Below are 21,910 nucleotides of genomic sequence, written 5' to 3'. Positions count from 1 at the left end.
GATGGGGTGTGGGTGGGTGTGAGGTGTTGGGGTTTGAGGAAGTGGGGTTGGGCATGAGGGTTTGGGGCTAGGCACGAGGAGTGGGGTTGTTGGAGTGGGCCTGGGCATGAGGGGTTGGGGTGTGAAGAAGTTGGGCTGGGTGTCAGGGTGTGAGGGGCTGGGGTTGTTGGGGTGGGGCTGGGCGTGATGGAGTGAGTGTGGATGTGAGGGGGTGGGGTTGTGTGTGGAGTCAATGTGTGGAGTATGGAGTTGTCAGGCTCGTGTGTGTATAGGAGGTTAGGATTGTGGGAGCAGTCGGCATGTTGGGCTGGGGTTGCATAGAGTGGTGCAGGACAGTCATTGCGTGGCAGTGAATGGAGGGCAGGGGGGTGCGCAGAGTGGAGACCACTTACAGCTGACAGTACGAGTGCATCATTTGGGAAGGTTTTCCAGAGGAGAGGAATATCATGTTTTATTTTCATTAAAGATTTTTTTTTCTCCTCTTATTCTGAATCTTCCCCTGGTTACAGACTGATGCTTCATTCAGCGATAATGGCTTTGATTCCGGTGAGTGCAGAGTCTGAAAGCCCACAACAGATTACAGAGTGGGTCAAACTCCTGTGTCTCAGGGTTGGGCCTGTTTGATGACCTCCTACAGTTTTCAGTAAATATCACCTCAGTCCAATTTGCTCCTCCTGTCACCTTGAGGTGATTTCCAATGACACCTTTTTTTCGATTGTTCAGAGGAGGTGGGAATTGTTGGCTAGGCCAGCATTTACACAGAGGGATATTGAAGATTAAGTGAGTGGACAGAAACTTGGCAGATAGAATATAATATGGGAAAATGTGAGGTTATGCACTTGCAAGAAGAAAAGAGGAACTGAGCATTATTTAAACGGAGAAAGACTGCAGAAGACAATGGAACAGAGGGTTTTGGGAGTCCTCATCCATGAATCACAAAAAGCTAGCATCCAAGTTCAGCAAGTAACAGGGAAAGCAAACAGAATGTTGGCCTTTATTTCAAAAAGGGAATGGAGTATAAAAGTAGGGAGATTTTGCTAAATCTATCATGGTCAGCAATCAGTCACTAAAACGTATGATTGTCTTCTGAGGAAATTCCATGTCACTGATCATGGGTTGTGTGGTTCATTGCATGGCTGCTGATCCTGATCCGAGAACCACCTCTCTTTCTGGGAGGTGTAATTGGTCTTCGGATTTGAGATCACTGGCGTTCCTTTCTTTGGTTCCTTTTGCATACTTCCTTTTGCTGACGAGTGCTCTCAAAATTTATACCGAACTTTCCTCCAAGTCTTCTAAACAAAGGTCTCCCGTGTGTTGAGATCGATGTTGCATTTCTTGAGGGGGGGATGCCTTCAGGGAATTTTTGAAATGCTTCTTTTGTCCCTATCTCCTTGAGCTAGACTGAGAAGATTTGCTTTGGCACTCAAAACTCAGCTTTCCTAAGCATGTGGCTGGCCTAGCGGTGTTTGTTTTGGATGATCATGACCTTGATGCTGCTGTTGCTGTTGGCTGCTTCTATTACACTTGTTAGTGTAGCTGTCCCCCAAGCTGATGAGGAGAATTCTTGTGATACAGCGCAGTTGGTGTTTCTCAAGGGCCTTGAGCTGGTGTTTACATCTAGTCCAAGTTTTGGAGTCAGAAGGATGACTGACTTATACACAAGGATCTTGGCATCAGCATGTCATCGAGCACTCTCATACTTAGATGTCCAAAGGCAGCGCTTACAGAGTGGATGTGATATTGAATCTCAGCATCACTGTCAGCTTTAGATGAGAGGTAGGTTGGCAGGTAGAGGAAACTTTAAACATTTGGGAGGATTCCTCCATTGATCTTAATAGAGGGACAGACCAGAACTTGCCTTGGGGAAGGTTGGTAAAGATTGTACAGGTCTAGAGTGTGGAAATAGAGGTTTTGGTCCAATTCATCCACGCCAACCAGACATCCCAATCTGACCTACTGCCATTTGCCAGCATTTGGCCAATATCCCTCTAAACTTTTCCTGTTCATGTACCCAATCACTTGCCTTTTAAATGGTGTAATTATATCCACCTCCATCACTTCCTCTGGCAGCTCGTTCCATGCAGGCACTGCCCTCTGTGTGAAAAAGTTGCCCCTTAGGTCTTTTTAAATCTTTCCCCTCTCACCTTAAGCCTATGACCTATAGATTTGGACTTTCCCACCCTAGGAAAAAGACCCTAGGCCATTCACCCTATCCATGCCCCTCATGATTTTATAAACTTCTGTAAGGTCACGCGTCTGCTGCTCAAGGGAAAAAAGTCTCAGCCTATTCAGCCTTTCCCTATAACTCAAACCCTCCAGTCCCAGCAATATCCTTGTAAATCTTTTCTGCAGCCTCTCAAGTTTAACAACATCCTTCCTACAGAAGAGCGGCCAAAATTGTACACAATACTCTAAAAGTGGCCTCACCACTGTCGTATACAGACTCAACATGAGTCTGAAGTCCTATACTCAATGTTCTGACCAATGAAGGTGAACGTGCCAAACACCACCTTCACCATAGATAACAAGGTGTAGAGCTGGATGAACGCAGCAGGCCGAGCAGGAAAGCTGACATTTCGGGCCTAGACCCTTCTTCAGAAAATCACCATCCTGCCGAACCGTGACTCCATTTCCAAGGAACAGTGGACCTGCACCCCGAGGTCTCTCTGTTCGGCAGCACTTCCCAGGGCCCTACCGTTAACTGTAAAAGTCCTGCCCTGGCTTGCCTTACCATCACATTTATCTAAATTAAATTTCATCTGCCACTCTTGAATCTTTTTGATGTTGAGACTGAGACCAGTTCTTTGGTATGTTCCTGTGAAGGTGTTAAACAAAATTTGAAGATTCTCTTCTGAGAGAACAGGGGTAACTTTGTCATCTGCATACTGAAGTTCGACAGATGAGGTCAGTGTTGCTTTCTTCTTGGATTTCAATCGGTTGAGGTTGTAAAGTTTTCCATAATGACCACATCACTGGGAAGCTTGTTTTTGAGAAGATGGGAAACAGTGACATTGAAGATGGAGAAGATAGGGACAATAACGCATCCCTGCTTGACTTCTGTCTTGACCCGAAGAAATCTATCACGTTACCGGCTGTGAGGACTAGAACATAGAACATTACAGCGCAGTACAGGCCCGTTGGCCCTTGATGTTGCGCCGACCTGTGAAACCAATCTGAAGCCCATCTAACCTAAACTATTCCATTATCATCCATATGTTTATCCAATGACCATTTAAATGCCCTTAAAGTGGGCGAGTCTACTATTTTTGCAGGCAGGGCATTCCACGCCCTTACTACTCTCTGAGTAAAGAACCTACCTCTGACATCTGTCCTATATCTATCACCCCTCAATTTAAAGCTATGTCCCCTCGTGCTAGCCATCACCATCCGAGGAAAAAGGCTCCCACTGTCCACCCTATCTAATCCTCTGATCATCTTGTATGTCTCTATCAAGTCACCTCTTAACCTTCTTCTCTCTAACGAAAACAGCATCAAAACCCTCAGCCTTTCCTCAAAAGACCTTCCCTCCATACCAGGCAACATCCTGGTAAATCTCCTCTGCACCCTTTCCAATGCTACCACATCCTTCCTATAATGCGGTGACCAGAACTGTACGCAATACTCCAAGTGCGGCCGCACCAGAGTTTTGTACAGCTGCAACATGACCTCATGGCTCCGAAACTCAATCCCTCTACCAATAAAACCTAACATACTGTACGCCTTCTTAACAACGCTATCAACCTGGGTAGCAACTTTCAGTGATCTATGCACATGGGCACCGAGATCTTTCTGCTCATCCACACTACCAAGAATCTTACCATTAGCCCAGTACTCTGTATTCCTGTTATTCCTTCCAAAGACTGTCACTATCTTCTTATGGATGAGATGCAGAATGTTGAATAAATTTCTCCAGAAAGCCAGCTTTTGAAAAGATTTTCCACAGCACTTCCCGATTGATTGAGACAAAAGCCTCAGTCAGATCGATGACTGCTATGTAGAGTTATTGGTGTTGTTCTTGGCATTTCTCTTGGAGTTGCTGAGTAATGAAAATCATTATACATGGATTTAAGTAAGGCGTTTGATAAGGTTCCCCATGGTAGGCTCATGCAGAATGTAAGGAGGCATGGGATAGGGGGGAATGTGGCAGATTGGATTCAGAATTGGCTGACGCTTAGAAGAAAGAGGGTGGTAGTGGACGGAAAATATTCAACATGGTGCTCAGTTACGAATGTTGTACCACAAGGATATGTTCTGGGTCCTCTTCTATTTGTGATTTTTGTAAATGATTTGGATGTAGGAGTGGAAGGGTGGATTAGTAAGTTCGCGGACGATTCGAAGATATGTCAAATTCTGGATAGTGCGGAGGGCTGTTTTAGGTTACAAAGGGACATTGATAGGATGCAGAGCTGGGCTGAGAAGTGGCAGATGGAGTTTAACCCTGAAAAGTGTGAGGTGATTCATTTTGGAACGACAAATTTGAAAGCAGAATACAGGGTTAAGGGAAAGATTTTTGGCAGTGTGGAGGAACAGAGGGATCTTAGGGTTCATGTCCAAGTTCCCCGAAAGCTGCCACCCAGGTGGATAGAGTTATTAAGAAGGCGTATGGTGTGTTAGCTTTCATTAATAGAGGGATTGAGTTCAAGAGCCGTGAAGTTATACTCCAGCTATTCAAAACCCTGGTTCGGCCACATCTGGAGTATTGTGTCCAGTTCTGGTCGCCTCATCACAGGAAAGATGTGGAAGCGTTGAACAAGGTGCAGAGGAGATTTACCAGGATGTTGCCCGGAATTGAGGGAAAGTCTTACGAGGAAAGGTTGAGAGAGCTCGGGCTTTTCTCTTTAGAACAACAAAAGATGAGGGGTGACTTGGTAGAGGTGTACAGAATGATCAGAGGTATCGATAGAGTGGACAGCCAGAGATTTTTTCACAGGGTGGAGGTAGCTATTACAAGGGGACATAGTTTTAAAGTGAGTGGAGGTAGATATAGGGGAGACGTCAGAGGTAGGTTCTTTACTCAGGGAGTGGTAGGGGCGTGGAATGCATTGCCAGAGCGGGTAGTGGAGTCAGCCTCATTAGGGGCATTTAAGCGGCTATTAGACAGGCATATGGATGATAGTATAAGGTAGGGGTGGAGGTTAGATAGACCTTAGGTTTAGGGTAAAAGTTCGGCACAACATCGTGGGCCGAAGGGCCTGTACTGTGCTGTACTGATCTATGTTCTGTGCCCGATGTTCCACGATTTAGTCAGAAGCCACAACGGCTTTCAGGAAGGATTCCCTCAGAGCCTAGGAGAAGACGTCCAGTTAGGATTCAGGTGATGATCTTCTCAGCAACAGAGAGTCGGGAGATTCCTTGGTAGTTCCCACAGTATGTTTTGTTACAGTTCTTGAAGACGGTGGCAATGACAGCATCCCTGAGGTCAACAGGGATTTCTTCTTTGTCCCAGATTTTCAGGAATGCTTGAAGGAAATGACAGGTAAGTTTTGCTGTTCCAAGTTTGAAAATCTCTGGAATTCCATCCGCTCTTGCAGGTTTTCCATTTCTCACGTGTCAAATGGTGGCTTCAACTTCTGCCACACTAAGTGGAACTCCAGGATCATATTTGATGGGGAGTTGGGGGATTTCTTCAAACACATCCTCATAAACGATTGTGTCACAGTTTAGGAGTTCTTTGAAGTGTTCTCTTTCTTGGAGGCTGATGTTTTCTTTGCCTCTCAAAATGATTCTATCCTTATCTTGCACAAGTTTGAGGCCAAAGGTGTTGGGTCTGTATATTGACTTGGTAGCACTGCATTTGATAAAGCCTTACATAATAGATTATTAACTAAGTTAGAAGCCCACAGAATTGAGGGCAAATTGCTGATATGGTTGGGAAATTGCTTCAGTGGCTGGTGACAGTAAGTAGGGATAGTGGGTAGGTACTCAAGTTGGCAGGATGTGACCAGTGGTGTCCCACAACGATCTGTGTTAGAGCCTCAATTATTCACATTAAATAACAGCATAGAAAACTCTATATTCAAATTTGCTGATGACACAAAGTTAGGCACCTTTTGCAGACAGTGTAGGTGATAGCATAAAAGAAATGTTGATAGACTGAATGAAGGGCAAAACTTGCAGATGCAGTTCAGTGTAAGCGAGTATGAGGTTATCCATTTTGGATTGAAAAGAGGACAGCAAGTGTCATCTTGACACCTTCAGGATGGTATGAAGTTCAATTCAAGGGGTCTCCAAAGAGACATGGGGGTTCAAATGTATAGACCTTTGAAATGTCACACACAGGTGCAGAAGGTAATCAAGAAAGCTGATGGAACACCGGCTTTAAAATCTAGAGGCCAGGTCTTTGGCAGTGAGCCTCGCTCTGTGGCTCAGAAGGGAAGAGGGGAGAATAGGAGAACGATAGTGATAGGAGATTCATTGATTAGGGGAACAGACAGGAGATTCTGTGGTACCAAGCAAGACTCCCAGAAGGTATGTTGCCTCCTGGGTACCAGGATCAGGGATGTCTCGGATCAGGTCTTCAGGATTCTTAAGGGGGAGGGAGAGCAGCCAGAAGTCATGGTACACATTGGTACCAATGACATAGCTAGGAAGTGGGATGATGACCTGAAAAGTGATTATAGGGAGTTAGGATGGAAGCTGAAAGCTAGGATGAGTAGAGTAGTAATCTCAGGTTGACTACCGGTGCCACGGGCTAGTGAGGCTAGAAACAGGGAGAGAGTGCAACTGAACACATGGCTACAGAGCTGGTGTAGGAGGGAGGGCTTTGGGTTTGTGGATCATAGGGATACCTTCTGGAGAAGGTGGGACCTGTACAGGAAGGACAGGTTGCACCTGAACTGGAGGGGCACCAATATCCTGGGCGGGAGGTTTGCTAGAGCTCTTCGGGAGGGTTTAAACTAGTTTGGCCGGGGTATGGGAACCGGAGCTACAGATCAGAGGATGGGGTAGCCAGTGTACAGACAGACAGGGCAAGCAGAGAGTCTATGAGGAAGGATAAGCAGTTGATAGGGCAAAGTGGCAGTCAGTGTGTCTACTTCAATGCAAGAAGTGTCAGGAATAAGTGTGACGAACTTAAAGCATGAATCAGTACTTGGAACTATGATGTTGTGGCCATTACGGAGACTTGGATAACACAGGGGCAAGAATGGTTGTTGGATGTTCTGGGGTATAGATGTCTCAAAGGAAATTGGGAGGAAGGTAAAAGAGGTGGGGGAGTGGCATTGCTATCAGGGATGGTATCACAGCTGCAGAAAGGGAGGTCGTGGAGGAGGGTTTCTCCACTGAGTCAGTATGGGTGGAAGTCAGAAACGGGAAAGGAGCAGTCACTTTATTGGGAGTTTTCTATAGATGCCCCAATAGCAACAGAGACACTGAGGAAGAGATTGGGAGACAGATTTTGGAAAGGTGCAGAAGTAATAGGGTTGTTGTCATGGGCGACTTCAACTTCCCTAATATAGACTGGAACCTCCTACGTGCAAATAGTTTGGATGGAGCAGATTTTGTCAGGTGTGTCCAGAAATGATTTCTGTCTCAATATATAGATAAGCCAACTATAGGGGATGCCAAATTGGATTTGGTGCTTGGCAACAAACCAGGTCAGGTGTCAGATCTCTCGGTGGGAAAGCATTTCGGTGATAGTGATCACAATTCTCTGACTTTTACGATAGTCAAGGAGAGGGATAGGAGCAGACGGTATGGCAAAGTATTTAATTGGGGAAGGGGGAATTACAATTCTATTAGGCAAGAACTACGGAGCACCAATTGGGATCAGATGTTCACGATAGAAATGTGGAGGTTGTTTAGGGAGCAGTTGCTACAGGTACTGGATACGTTTGTCCCACTGAGGCAAGGAAGGGATGGGGAGGTGAAGGGACCTTGGATGACAAGACATGTGGAACACCTAGTCAAGAGGAAGAAGGAAGCTTACTTAAGGTTGAGGAAGCAAGGATTAGACAGGGCTCTAGAGGTCTGCAAGGTAGCCAGGAAGGAACTGAAGAATGGACTTAGGAGAGCGAGAAGCGGGTATGAGAAAACCTTGGTGGGTAGGATGAAGGAAAACCCCAAAGCCTTCTATACTTATGTGAGGAACAAGAGGATGGCCAGAGTGAGAGTAGGGCCAATCAGGGATAGGGAGGGAACTTGTGCGCGGAGTCAGAGGAGGAGGGGATGTCCTTAATGAATACTTTGTTTCAGTATTCACCAGTGAGAGGGACCTTGACGTTTGTGAGGACAGCATGATACAGGCAGATATGCTCGAACAGGTTGTTGTTAGGAAGGAGGATGTGCTAGAAATCTTGAAAAACTTGAGGATAGATAAGTCCCCTGGGCCAGACGGGATATACCCAAGGTTACTACGGGAAGCGAGGGAAGAGATTGCTGCCCCTTTGGCAATGATCTTTGCGTCTTCACTGTCCACTGGAGTAGTGCCAGAAGATTAGAGGTTGGCAAATGTCATTCCCTTGTTCAAGAAAGGGAATAGGGATAATCCTGGAAATTACAGACCAGTCAGTCTGTCTTCTGTGGTGGGCAAATTATTTTTGAGGTTTCTGAGAGATACTATTTATAATTATTTGGAAAAGCATAGTTTGATTAGAAATAGCCAGCATGGCTTTGTGAGGGGCAGGTCATGCCTCACAAACCTTATTGAAGTTTTGAGGATGTGACAAAACACATCGATGAAGGTAGAGCAGTGGATGTGGTGTATATGGATTTTAGCAAGGCATTTGATAAGGTTCCATATGGTAGGCTGATTCAGAAAGTAAGGAGGCATGGGATTCGGGGAAATTTGGCTGTCTGGATACAAAATTGGCTGTCCAATAGAAGACAGAGGGTGGTAGTAGATGGAAAGTATTCGACCTGGAGCTCGGTGACCAGTGGTGTTCCGCAGGGATCTGTTCTGGGACCTCTGCTCTTTGTGATCTTGATAACTGACTTGGATGAGGAAGTGGAAGGGTTGGGTTAGTAAGTTTGCCGATGACACGAAGGTTGGTGGAGTTGTGGACAGCGTGGAGGGCTGTTGTAGGCTGCAACGGGACATTGACAGGATGCAGAGCTGGGCAAAGAAGTGGCAGATGGAATTCAACCCAGAAAAATGTGAAGTGATTCATTTTGGAAGGTCGAATTTGAATGCAGAATACAGGATTAATGGCAGGATTCTAGGCAGTGTGGAGGAACAGAGGGATCTTGGGGTCCACGTCCATAGATCCCTTAAAGTTGCGACCCAGGTTAATAGGGTTGTAAAGAAGGCGTATGGTGTGTTGGCTTTCATTGGCAGGGGAATTGAGTTTAAGAGCCGTGACGATATGCTACAGCTCTATAAAATTCTGGTTACGCCACACTTGGAATATTGTGCTCAGTTCTGGTCACCTCATTACAGGAAAGAAGTGGAAGGTTTAGAGAGGGTGCAGAAGAGATTTACCAGGATGCTGCCTGGACTGGAGGGCAGGTCTTATGAGGAAAGGTTGAGGGAGCTAGAGCTTTTTTCATTGGAGCGAAGAAGGATGAAAGGTGACTTAATATACAAGATGATGAGAGGCACAGATAGAGTGGATAGTCAGAGACTTTTTCCCAGGGCGGAAATCACTATTACGAGGGGGCATAATTTTAAGGTGTTTGGAAAAAGATATAGGGGAAATGTCAGAGGTAGGTTCTTCGCACAGAGAGTGGTGGGCGTGCGGAATACGCTGCCGGCAGTGGTGGCGGAGTCAGATGCTTTAGAGACTTTTAAGCGACTCTTGGATAGGCACATGGAGGACAGTAAAATGTAGGGTATGTGAAATGTTAAAGGGTTAATATCAATTCTGCTGACATATAAGAAATTAGGTGCTTCGTGGGCGCCCCTGTCTCGCAGACAAAATGGGGTAATCTAATTATACTCTGCTCTCTGTAAATGTTGAACTAAGGCTAAAAGGATAAGGAACTATCTCGTCTTACACGTTGTTTTTGGGCAGCTAACCTTTGTTTTACTGTTAGATGATTAAGTTACGTGATTATGGGCGAGAAAAAAATTGTATCTTGTATGCATGTCTGACTGTGCTGTAAAAACCTATATAAAGGTAGGACAGTTCCCTTACGGGGAGCATCGCTTGACACGGCTCCGCAAACCCTGCGAAGATTGTTAAGTGATCCTCCAAAGCTTGTACTTGCTTAAATAAACTGTGACTATTCACAGAAGTTGGCGTATTGCATTTGTATCAAGTGCGAAGGAATCTCCTAAAAGGGAACTCAACAGTATGCAAGGTAGATTGATCTTAGCAGGATAATAAGTCAGCACAACATTGTGGGCCGACAGGCCTCTGCTGTGTTGTTCTGCTGTATGTTCTAGGTTCTAGGTCAGACTATCTAGAGATAGTTTGTGTATGCTAGCATGTAACCACTGATGATTGTCATGAAATCCTGTCTGCTTCACCAATATCTATCTTCCTTGGTCTGGCCTACATGTGACTGCATACCCGCAGCAATTGTCAGACTTTTAACTGCCATTTTGGCTTTGGGAATGGGCAGTAAGACTTAGGAGCAGAAGTTGGTCAGAGTCTGCTCCACTCTTCATTGAAATCATAGCTGATCTGATAATCCTCAACTCCACTTTCCTGCCTTTTCCCCATAATACTTGGTTCCCTTACAGATTAAAATTTTGTCAGCCTTGGCCTTGAATATACTTAATGAGCCAGCCTCTGCATAAAGAAATCCACAGATTCACTATCCTCTAACAAAAGAAATTCTTCCTCATCTCTGTCTTAAATGTGCACCCCCTTGTTATGCCTTCTGGTCCTGGACTCTCCCACAAAGGGAAACAGATTTCTGCATCTACCCTTGTCAATCTGTATGTTTCAATAAGGTCACCTCTCATTCTTCTATATTCCAACAAGTACAAGCCCAGTCTACTCAATATCTCTCCATAAGACATTCCTTCCATATCCAGGATCACCCTAGCGAACCTTCTCCGGACTGCCTCCAATCCTTTATATAAGGGGCGCATAACTGCTCTCAGTATTCTAGTTGTGGTCCGACAAGTGCTGTCTGTGGATTATCACCTTTAGCGGTGGAGAGGGTTGAGTGTTCTGTGAGCCTGAGAGCAATGCTGTCAGGAATTCTCGACTCCTGGCAGGGTCACCCATGATGGTAGAGTCAGAGAGAAAGAACCAGACAATGCGCAATCCAAAACAAGTCCTGAACAGAAGATGTTCATGTTATATCAACAGCTCCAACAACAGATGAAGACTACAGTAGGGAGATACCAAGATTTTCTTGGTCTGGCCTACATCTGAGGTTTTCTTGCCACTGGAGCTCAGTCTACCTTCTGTCAAGGACTGTGTGACTGATGATGTGCAATGCCATCCCCATGTTAAAAGATATCCAGCACAAGGCGTCTACCTAGAGGAATTCAAGCTCCCAATTACACAATGTAATTGCCCTGCAATGATTGACAAGAGGTAACAGGGACAGAATTGAGAGATCTAGAAGTCCCTAGATTCAGAACTGCACATAAGACAGTGGAATTGAACTCAGTTGTTTCACTCTTAGAATAGGAACAGGGGACTGTTTCAGCAGTTTGGTTCACAACTGAGCAGCCCTCTGGATCCTCCTGCTCACCCAGCACAAGGAAGGGGCGAGAAAAGATGACCCAATATAGTCCGTTCCATCAGCAACCTGGCTGAAAATGCGCATCCAGTGGGCTCATCTACCTGTGAGATAAAAACTAAAGTCAAATCAAACTCGGACTGTGTGAACCCTCATGGATAACAAGAAAACATCATCTAGAACAATGAACTGCCCTTATTGCCCATGAATTGGGCACTTCAACATTGATAACTTTGCCCTGCAGGGTACTCGAAGTGCAGCTGAGGGAAAATGATGGTATGATGGTGATGGTGGTGGTGGTGGTGGTTACACCTGCTTCTCAAGAGGTAAATCCGAGCATCAACCCAGGGCAAATGGAATTGAATTCGCCATTGTAAACAAACTCAAATAGGAACTCTTGGAGCTCTCTGGCATCAACAAATGTCTCATGGCTCTCCACCCTAGACACCATAGTCACCAACATACCTAAGAAAGATAAAATTATTCTTCTTGGAGATTTCAGCACCAGGTTGAAAAGGTTACCCATCTCTGAAAAGGAACCATCAGAAAGGGAGGAGTTGAGAATTCCAACTCTAACAGGATTATCCTGCTCACCAAATGAGCATGACAACTACATTGTTCAATCATGAGATCAAAAGTTTGTCCTCCTTACCAAAGTGATGGACAGGCCAACATTTCATCTGCTCCTTCATGTGCCAAATGCCACTAGAAGCAACTGAAGATGAAGAAATAATTCCGAAAGAAGCCAGTGTTGAGCAGTTTCAAGAGCTACGAGGACTGGTAAACTTACAACAATGTCTTCACCAAAATCTGAGAGAATAAGAGAATCTAATAGAATAGAGGAAATCTGGAAAGGCTGAAGACAGCCATCCTTTCATGCTATGAAAACATTATTGGTTACAAGACCAGGAAACACCAAGACTGGTTCGAGGAGAGTGAACATCCAACACCTCGTTGACAAGAAGAAGAAATCCCTCTCTGCCTGATAAAACAATATCACCAAAGCGGAGAACTCATCATATAACAAAGGTGGAGTTACAAAGAAGAACTAGGAAAATCAAGAACTAATGGTGAAATGAGAAAGCTGAAGAACTGCAACTCCTTGCCAACAAGGGCTACTTCATAAGAACAGGAGTAGGCCATTTAGTCTGTCGAGTCTGTCCCGCCATTCAATGCGATCATGGTCTGTGGTCTAACTCCATATATCTGCCTTTGGCCCATATCCCTGAATAACTTCGCTTACAAAAAAATCTGTCTCAGATTTAAAATGAACTGATCCAGCATCCACTGCCATTTTGTGGAAGAAAGTTCCAAACATCTACTATAATTTGTGTGTAGAAGTGCTTCCTAACATCTCTCCTGAACGGTTTAATCCTAATTCTCAGACTATAACCCATAGTTCTAGAATCCTCAACCAGTGGAGATAATTTATCTTTATCTACCCCACATTTTCTTTTTAATACGTTGAAGACTTTGATCAGATCATCCTGAGCACTCTAAATTCTAGAGAAAACAGGCCTCATTTGTATAATCTCTCCTCAAAATTTAATCCCTGAAGTACAGGTATCATTCTTGCAAACCTAAGGTATTTCTGTCAAGGACAGTGTATCCTTCCTAAGATGTAGTGCCCAGATCTGCTCATAGTACTCCAAGTGGAGTCTAACCAATGCATTGTATAACTGCAGCATAACTTCTACTACTCCAATCCTTGAGATATACATTTTCATGTATTTCTTTAAGAGAGGCAGTCAATTGCCTGAAAGGAATTTTTAGAAATGCTATGATCATGATAGATAGTACATAAATGCAAAATGTAAGCATAAGAGACAGATTTAACTGCAGATATCTTCCTTTCATGCATGAGCATTTTCTTATTGAGTTTACACACAGTGAATTACTTGATTTTTTTTTTCACCAGGGTTCTTTGCTGACAATACTAGAAAAGGAAGCGTAGTGTCAAGAGCAAATAGTATAACATCCAACACAGGCTCCACCAGTGCCTCCTCTGTACCTAACACAGGTAAGGAATTCACAAATGAATTCACACCCTGTCTGTCTTCATTGTTTGCACCCCTCTGTTTGGTGTTTGGTTACAGTTCAGAAAAGTAGGAGCTTTGCACGCCAACCTACTAGAAACATAAAAAGAAATTTTGGACATTTGTCGTACGTTATTTAGTCTCTTTAAATGTTAATCACTTTTCTCATTTGATTTGGACTTCAACAAAACAGAAAACCCAAACTAGCCCCAGAGAGTTGTAGGACAGGACAGATCGGGTAAAGTAATGGATGTTTCAATCAGAGAGAGTGAAAAGCCGAAGCAATCTGTTATTTTATCTGCATCTGTGATTCCTACTCTGATCTCTGCCTCTGGCTCCTTACACTAACTGAAGTGTGTGAACTCCAGCTTGAAGAATGCTGGCTCTAACTTAAGATCTCTATTTCAGGACAAGATATTTGTGATATGGTTGCATTGAAAATCCAGGGAAAGGGGAGGGAAAAGCAGTCTTTGTTGGAACTTAGTCAGCTGGTTGGTTTTGACCTGGATGTTGACCTCTTCTCTTACATTTTCAGTTATGTTTTCAGAGTTTGTATACCTCTTGAGTTTTTTTGCTAATTTCTCTTACCCCACTTCTCCTGCCATTTCCTTTTGTTGGTCCTTTTCTTCACTTTGTTAGTGTTAACAGTGTTAAGAGGAGGCAATGGCCTAGTGGTATTACTGCAAGACTGTTAATCCAGAGACTAAGATAATGTTCTGGGGACTTGGGTTCAAAACCTGCAATGGCAGATGATGGAATTTGAATTTAATAAAAAATCAGGAATTAAAAATCCAAGGATGATCATGAAACTGTTATTGATTGTTGGAAAATCCATCTTGGTAATGACCTTTAGAGAAGGAAACTGTCATCGTTACATGGGTCTGGCCTACACGTGACTCCACAACCACAGCAATGTGGTTGATTCTTAACTGCCCTCGGAGTAATTAGGGATCGGCAATAAATGCTGGCCTAGCCAGTGATGCCTGTATACGGTGAATGAATTTAAAAAATGAATGCGTGTAAAGACTTATCGGGTGAATGTGGTCCGCTGAAGTGGTATCTAGATGGAGGTTTGAATTCTGCCATCAATGGATTAACAAATAAGGGGCAATCTATGCACTGAGCTGGAGAACATTGGAGAAGGTGGATGTAAGGTATAGAATTTGGGAAGAGGACTATGAGGTTCTTGAGCAGTTTGACAGAGAGAGTGAGGAGGTACTGGAGGTTTTAGCAGCCTTGGGAAAGAAATGGACAAATACCCAGCTCCAGATGAGCTGTCGGGAGAGGCCTGAATAGGCTGGGGCATTTTTCCCTGGAACATTGGAGGTTAATAAAATCATGAGGGCCTGAATAGGGTGACGAAAAGCCAAGGACTTTCTTCCAGGAAAGGGGAGTCCAAAGCTAGATGGCATAGGTTTAAGTTGAGAGGGGAAAGACTTAAAAGGGACCTAAGGGGCAACATCTTCACACAGTGCATGGTGTATTTATGGAATAAGCTGCCAGAGGAGGTGGGGACGGCTGATACAATTACAACATTTAAAGGTCATCTGGATGGGTGTATGAATGGGAAGGGTTTGGAGGGATATGGGCCAAATGTTGGCAAGTGGGACTAGATTAATTTAGAATATCTGGCATGGGTGAGTTGGACCGAAGGGTCAGTTTTCATCCTGTGTACCCCTATGACTCTTAAGGGAAGATTTTCTCATCAGATCTTTTTGCTGTGTGGGAAATTTATCCAGTGAATCGCTGAAGAGTTCACAAATCACAAAAACTATAGAGAATCCCTATAATGCAGAAAGAGGCCATTCAGCCCATCACATCTGCACCAACCCTCCAAAAGCATCCCATCCAGACTCTCAGCCCCTACCCTATCCCCATAACCCCGAATTTACCGTGGCTAATCCATCTAGCCTGCACATCCCAGGGCACTATGGGGCCATTTTTAGCATGGCCAATCCACCTAACCTGCACACCTTTGGACTCTAGGCGGCAATCAGAGCACCGTACAGGAGAACCACACAGACACAGGGAGAACGTGCAAGCTTACACCGACAGTCACCCAAGGCTGGAGTTGAACCCAGGACCGTGGTTCTGTGAGGCAGTAGTGCTAACCATTGTGCCATGCCAGTATAGGTTTAACACTATGATAGGTTAATATGAGTTATAGTAATTAGCTCCAGCGATATTTCTGATAATCTTTTGACACTTCCAAAAATAAAACTGATAAAGAGAAACATCTAAAAACATCTTCAACTGTTAATGAAGTGATTGAAACATTCTGTTTCCTTGTAGCCGATTGCATGACAGACAATGATTGTTCTCCAACTGCAGATGATGAAGATAGTGATTACAGGCAGGAACTTGCCTATAAAGAAACTTATAAGGACCGACGGAGACAGGCTCACACACAGGCTGAGCAAAAGAGACGGGATGCCATCAAGGTGTGACATTTAAATTTAAACTGAGCTTCAAAGCTGCAGTATCTAAGGTTTGTACAGCAAATTTGTGGTTAGCTGACTCATTCTGAACAATTTCTGAATGATTGTCTCACAGAAAGGATATGATGAATTACAGTCAATCGTCCCTACGTGCCAACAACAAGATTTCTTGATTGGATCCCAGAAATTGAGTAAAGCCACAGTTCTTCAGAAAAGTATGTACAATTCTGACTCTTAATCTTTAGTAAAGAATACTGCATTTCCTGATGTAATATAGGCAGACATTTAACAGATGGGAGCATAATGTCATAGAATTTATGCAGTGCAGAAAGAAGCCGTTCAGCCCAATGAGACTGCACCAACACTCCGAAGAGCACCCACCCTTTCCCTGTAACCGTTGACAAATGCAGGACAATACAGGGCAATTTTAGCATGGACAATCCACCTAATCTATGCATCTTTGGACTGTGAGAGAAAACTAGAGCACCCAGAGGAAACCCACGCAGTCACCCAAGGGTGGAATTGAACCCAGGTCTCTGGCACTGTGGGACAACAATGCTAACCACTGAGCCACTGTGCTGCCCAATAAGTAAAATGTAATAAATATATTTTCTGTTCGTCAACCTAGGAGTTATCCCTTGCTGAAGACGTTGTGTGAGCATCCTTCCCCGCATGTTGTCAGCAGCTTAGATTAATACTAGCATGAAGGATTGAAAGCACTGAAACGAGCTAAAGCTTCTCTGCCCCACCGATATAATAATGTACAGTTTTTATCACCTTATTTGAAAGAAAAACATATTCGGGTTAGAAGCAATTCAGAGAAGGTTCTCTGAACTCCTTCCTGGGTTGGAAGGATTCTATTTTGGGAGAGATGGTGGCGTAGCAATAATGTCATTAGTCAGATAATCCAGAACCCCAAGTTTATATTCTTGGGAGATAGATTTGAATCCCACCACACCAGATGGTGAAATTGGGTTTCGGGAAAAAAATGGAATTTGAACATAGCTAGTTAGTGGTGACTGTATAACCACTGTTGATTGTTGTGATAACCCAACTGCTTTACTAATGTATTTTCAGGAAAGAAATCTGATTTCCTCACATTGCCTGGCCTACATGTGACTTCAGACCCACAGCAACCCACATTTAATTCTTAACTATTCATTGAACAGTTGATAATGGGCAGTAACCCAGCAATGCCCACAACCTATAAATGAACTAAAAAATTGAAAAAACTCCGTTGGAGTTTAGAGGAATGAAGGTCATCTTAAAATAAGATCCCGAGGGAACTTGATAGGGTAGATACTGATCATATGTTACCTCTCGTAGGGAACTCTAGAACTAGGTGACACAGTTTAAGAATGAGAGGCCTTCCATCTAAGACAGATTGTTTTTTTCCTGTTGGTCTGTGGAATTCTCGTCCCCAGGAAGCAGTGATGGCTAAATCATTGCATTTATTTAACAGCTGAGTTAGATATATTTTTACTAGATATGGGAGTTAAGGATTATGGTGGGCAGTCAGAACATTGGAGTTGAAGCCATGATTAAATCAACTATGATCTTATTGAATAGCCGAGCAGGCTCAAAGGGCCAAATGGCTTATTCTTTCTCCAATATTCTGTATCGTGTGATTCTACCACTGAACATTACTAAGGCTGTTATTGGCCCCATTATCATGGATCAGAAGCCTTTTTCTGTTTCACTGATCTCTGCTTGCAAAAGTTTTCGGAAATTGAAATTAAATGTTAAGGCCCAAGTCATCTTTATCAGGGTCAGGTGCCTTATTTCCTACCCTGATCAGGCAAAAAGACTACTCGTCTATTTCCCAAATTCATCAGATGAAAGAATCCTTGCAGAGAGAATCATCACAGATTCTTCATGCCCATTTTTTTACATGATTAGCTGCTATATTCTGGTATAAAAAAAGTTTAAATAGCCAAAACCATTTAAAAGCTATAGAGAGAAGTTAAGGGATAAGGTGGCAGGTGTGTAGATGGCAGGTATGTGACATGCATCTATTGAGGCTGCTGGGGGAGCATTTTGGAGTCAAGTGTGTGGTTGGGTCTGGAGGTTGAGGGCAAGTCAGATGGTGAGGTTGGGTCACTTTGGCTCACCGATGAGCGAGATATGGTTTTATCTGTCTGACATTTCCTGGGCAACTATTCAGGCAAGTAGGTGGAAAAAAAAAGCAATACAAACTTGTAATTTGGTTTGCTAACTTACTGGATTTAATGATATGAAAATGAGCTTTGCTTATTTTCATGTATTCAAAATCTTTATTCAATCCTGTCCTGTCATTTGGGCAGAAATTAACATCTGCAACTTGGATCTGGGGATCAAAAGAGCAAGGAATCCTCTTCTAATTTTATACAAAAGCTTTTATAAAATAGAGTCCAAACTATAGCTTTTATGAGCAATAGGCTGAGTCCAGGGTTCAAAAGATGGGTAGCTTTTAGTGCCTTCAGTATGTAAGTGTTATTATTTTGTTGGAATGTTAAAATTCTTCTATTTCCACAGCTATTGATTACATCCAGTTTCTGCACAAGGAGAAAAAGAAGCAAGAGGAAGAACTCTCCACTCTGCGCAAAGATGTCATGGCTCTAAAGATTATGAAGGCGTAAGATTTGCTAACAATATATTTTGTGCATTCTCCTGGACAAAATCAGTGCACAGGAGCCTTACCAATTATACAAGTACAGAAGTTGACGGTGTTGAGCCTGCAAAATCCTCATGAATTTGTGTGGGTTAGTGCCAAAACTGTGAGAGAGCTGTCTCTCAATTAGTCAAGCAATGGTTTGACAGTCATATTCTCAGTTTGGTACTTTATAGTTGATGTCCCAGACGCTGTCATAACCATTCTTAGATATGTCCAGTTCCATTGGCAGAACAAACCCAGCAGAGGTGTTGCCGCAGTGTATATAGTCAGGAGGGAGTTCCCTGAGACTCCTTGTCATTGACTGACTGCAGTCCCCATGAAGTCTCATGGTTTAAGGTCAAATATGGCCAAAGAAACCTGCTGTTGATTACCATGTTACCCCATTATAGGCTGATGAATCAGTATTTCTCTATATTGAACAACACCTGGATAAAGCACTGAGGCGGCAAGGGTCAAAGTGTGCTCTGGTTGGGAGACTTCAATATCCAGTACCATGAGTCGTTCAGTAATACCACTAATCTTCAAACTGGTTGAGTCTTAAAGGATATAGTTACTGTACTTGTTTCAGGTTGAGTGTCCTTCTGCAAGTACTGAGGAAGAGCCACTCAATCTTTAACGTTAACTCTGATTTCTCTCCACAGATGCTGCCAGACTTGCTTAGCTTTTCTGTTTTTGTTTCTGATTTACAGTATCTGCAATACATTTAGTTTTTAGTTACTGTACTGGGTCAGTGGCAGGTGTTGAGAATACCAATAAGAGGGAAAAACGTATGTGACCTCATCCTCACCAACCTGTTTGCTGCAGATCCATTTGTCCATAACAGTCTCAGGAGAAGTGCCTGCCTAACAGTCCTTGTGAAACTGTGTTGTGTGGCACTATCATCATGCTATACAATACAACACAGGAACAGGCCCTTCGGCCCACCAAGCCTGCACCAATTCCTACTTCTTATTTAGACACACTACTTATTGCCCATTCATAGTTTCTGTCTGTCTAATCTCCCATTCATGTGTCTATCAAGATAGACCTTAAATGTTGCTGACATGCCTGCTTCCACCATCTCCACTGGCAGTGCATTCCAGACATCCACCAACCTATGTGTGAAAACTTTTCCCTGCACTTCTCCCCTAAACTTTCCCCCTCTCATCTTGATCCTGTGCCACCTTGTAGTTGACCTTTCCACCCTGGAAAAAAGGCTCTGGCTACCCATCCTATCCATGCCTGTCATAATTTTGTAGGCCTTTATCAAGTTGCCCCTCAGCCTCCATTTTTCCAGTGTAAACAATCTGGGTTTATCCAATCTCTCCTCATAACTGAAATCCTCCTGACGGGGCAGCATCCTGGTAAACCTTCTCTGCACCCTTTCCAAAGCGTCCACATCCTTCTCATAGTATGGCAACCAGAACTGCACACAATATTCCAAATGTAGCCTAACTAAAGTTTTATACAGCTGTAACATAACTTTCTAACCTTTTATATTTGATGCCCTGGCTGATGCTGTCTGTCGTCTTGACCCTCTTATCCACCTGTGTTGCCACTTGCGAGGATCTGTGGACCTGTACACCTAGAACCTCCTTTATGTTAATGTTCTTCAGAGTTCTGCCACTTATTGTATAATTCACAGCTAAATTTGATCTTCCGAAATGCATCACCTCACATTCGTCCGGATTAAACTCCAGCTGCCATTTCTCTACCCAAATCTGCAATTTATCATATCTCATTGTATCCTTTGACAGTTTTCCTCACTACCTGCAACTCCATCAGTGTTAGGGTCATCCACAAATTTACTAATGAGACCCCCTACATTTTCTTCCGGATCACATATATATTAGAAGCAGCAAAGGTCCCCGTATTGATACTGATCTCTGCGAAACGCCTCTAGTTATTGATCTCCATTCTGAAAAGCACCCTTCCACCACAGCTTCTCTGTCTTCTGTGAGCAAGCCAATTTCGTATCCTTCTAGCCAGTTCATCCCATGAGACTCTACCTTTGTACCAACCTGCTGTGAGGTACCTTATCAAATGACTTACTAAAGTTCATGTAGATAACATCCACTGCCCTTCCCTCATTAATCACTCTTGTCAGCTCCTCAAAAAACTCAGTCGAGTTGGTGAGACATGACCTTCCCTGGTACAAACCCATTCTGCCTATCCCTAACAAGTCCATTCGCTTCCAAATAAATAAATCCTGTCTCTCATAATCTTCTCCAACAGCTTCCCCACTACTAATGTCAGGCTGACCGAATCATCTCTGTTTCCCTTCCTAAACAAAGGAACAACATTAATCATTCTACTTTTTCTCTGAACCTCGCTTGAAGCCAAAGAGGATGCAAAGATATCTGTTAAGGCCTCAGCTATTTCCTCCCCTGCCTCCCATAGAATCCTCGGATAGATTCCATCTGGCCCTGGGAGCCTGTCTACCTTAATGCATTTCAAGACACCCAGTACTTCCTCCTTCGTTATGTTGACCTGCCCGAGGGTATTCCTTAACCTCATCATCTCTTACATCCCTCTTTTGGTGAATACTGACATAAAGTATCCATGAAGGATCTTATCCATTTTCTCTGGTTCCACACATAACTTCCCTCCTTTATCCTTGAGTGGGCCTACTCTTTCCCTAGCTACCTTTTTACTCCTAATATATATATAAAACACCCTGGGATTCTCCTTAATCCTAGACAACAAGGTGCAGGGCTGGATGAACACAGCAGGCCAAGCAGCATCATAGGAGCAGAGAGGCTGACGTTTCGGGCCTAGACCCTTCATCAGAAAAGGGGGAGGGGAAGGGGGTTCTGAAATAAATAGGGAGCGAGTGGGAGGTGGATAGAAGGTGGATAGAGGAGAGGATAGGTGGAGAGGAAACAAACAGGTCGAAGAGGCAGGGATGGGGCCAGTAAAGGTGAGTGTAGGTGGGGAGTTAGGGAGGGGATAGGTCAGTCCAGGGAGGACAGACAGGTCAAGGGGGCGGGATGAGGTTAGGAGGTAGGAGATGGAGGTGTGGCTTGAGGTGGGAGGAGGGGATAGGTGGAAGGAAGGACAGGTTAGGGAGGCAGGGACGAGCTGGACTGGTTTTGGGATGCGGTAGTGGGGGGGTAGGGGAGATTTTGAAGCTTGTGAAATCCACATTGATACCATTGGGCTGCAGGGTTCCCAAATGGAATATGAGTTGCTGTTCCTGCAACCTTCGGGTGGCATCGTTGTGG

At 43.9% G+C, this 21,910-nt stretch overlaps 1 protein-coding gene across 1 annotated transcript in view; it reads left to right on the top strand.

Moving 5' to 3' along the window:
- Positions 1-53: 53 nt before the first annotated feature.
- mlx (MAX dimerization protein MLX) overlaps positions 54-21,910 on the top strand; it is a 37,476-nt gene continuing 15,619 nt past the window's right edge. Inside the window, exons 1-6 of the mRNA XM_048614438.1 lie at positions 54-59; positions 510-546; positions 13,499-13,600; positions 15,948-16,057; positions 16,170-16,269; positions 18,569-18,668. Coding sequence (XP_048470395.1) covers positions 54-59; positions 510-546; positions 13,499-13,600; positions 15,948-16,057; positions 16,170-16,269; positions 18,569-18,668 — 455 coding nt within the window. The remainder of the gene's footprint in view (positions 60-509; positions 547-13,498; positions 13,601-15,947; positions 16,058-16,169; positions 16,270-18,568; positions 18,669-21,910) is intronic.

Source organism: Rhincodon typus, chromosome 30, assembly GCF_021869965.1.
Source record: "Rhincodon typus isolate 14 chromosome 30, sRhiTyp1.1, whole genome shotgun sequence".
Taxonomy (NCBI): domain Eukaryota; kingdom Metazoa; phylum Chordata; class Chondrichthyes; order Orectolobiformes; family Rhincodontidae; genus Rhincodon; species Rhincodon typus.
Note: the sequence above shows the minus strand (reverse complement) of the source record. Positions and strands in the feature narration are given on the sequence as shown.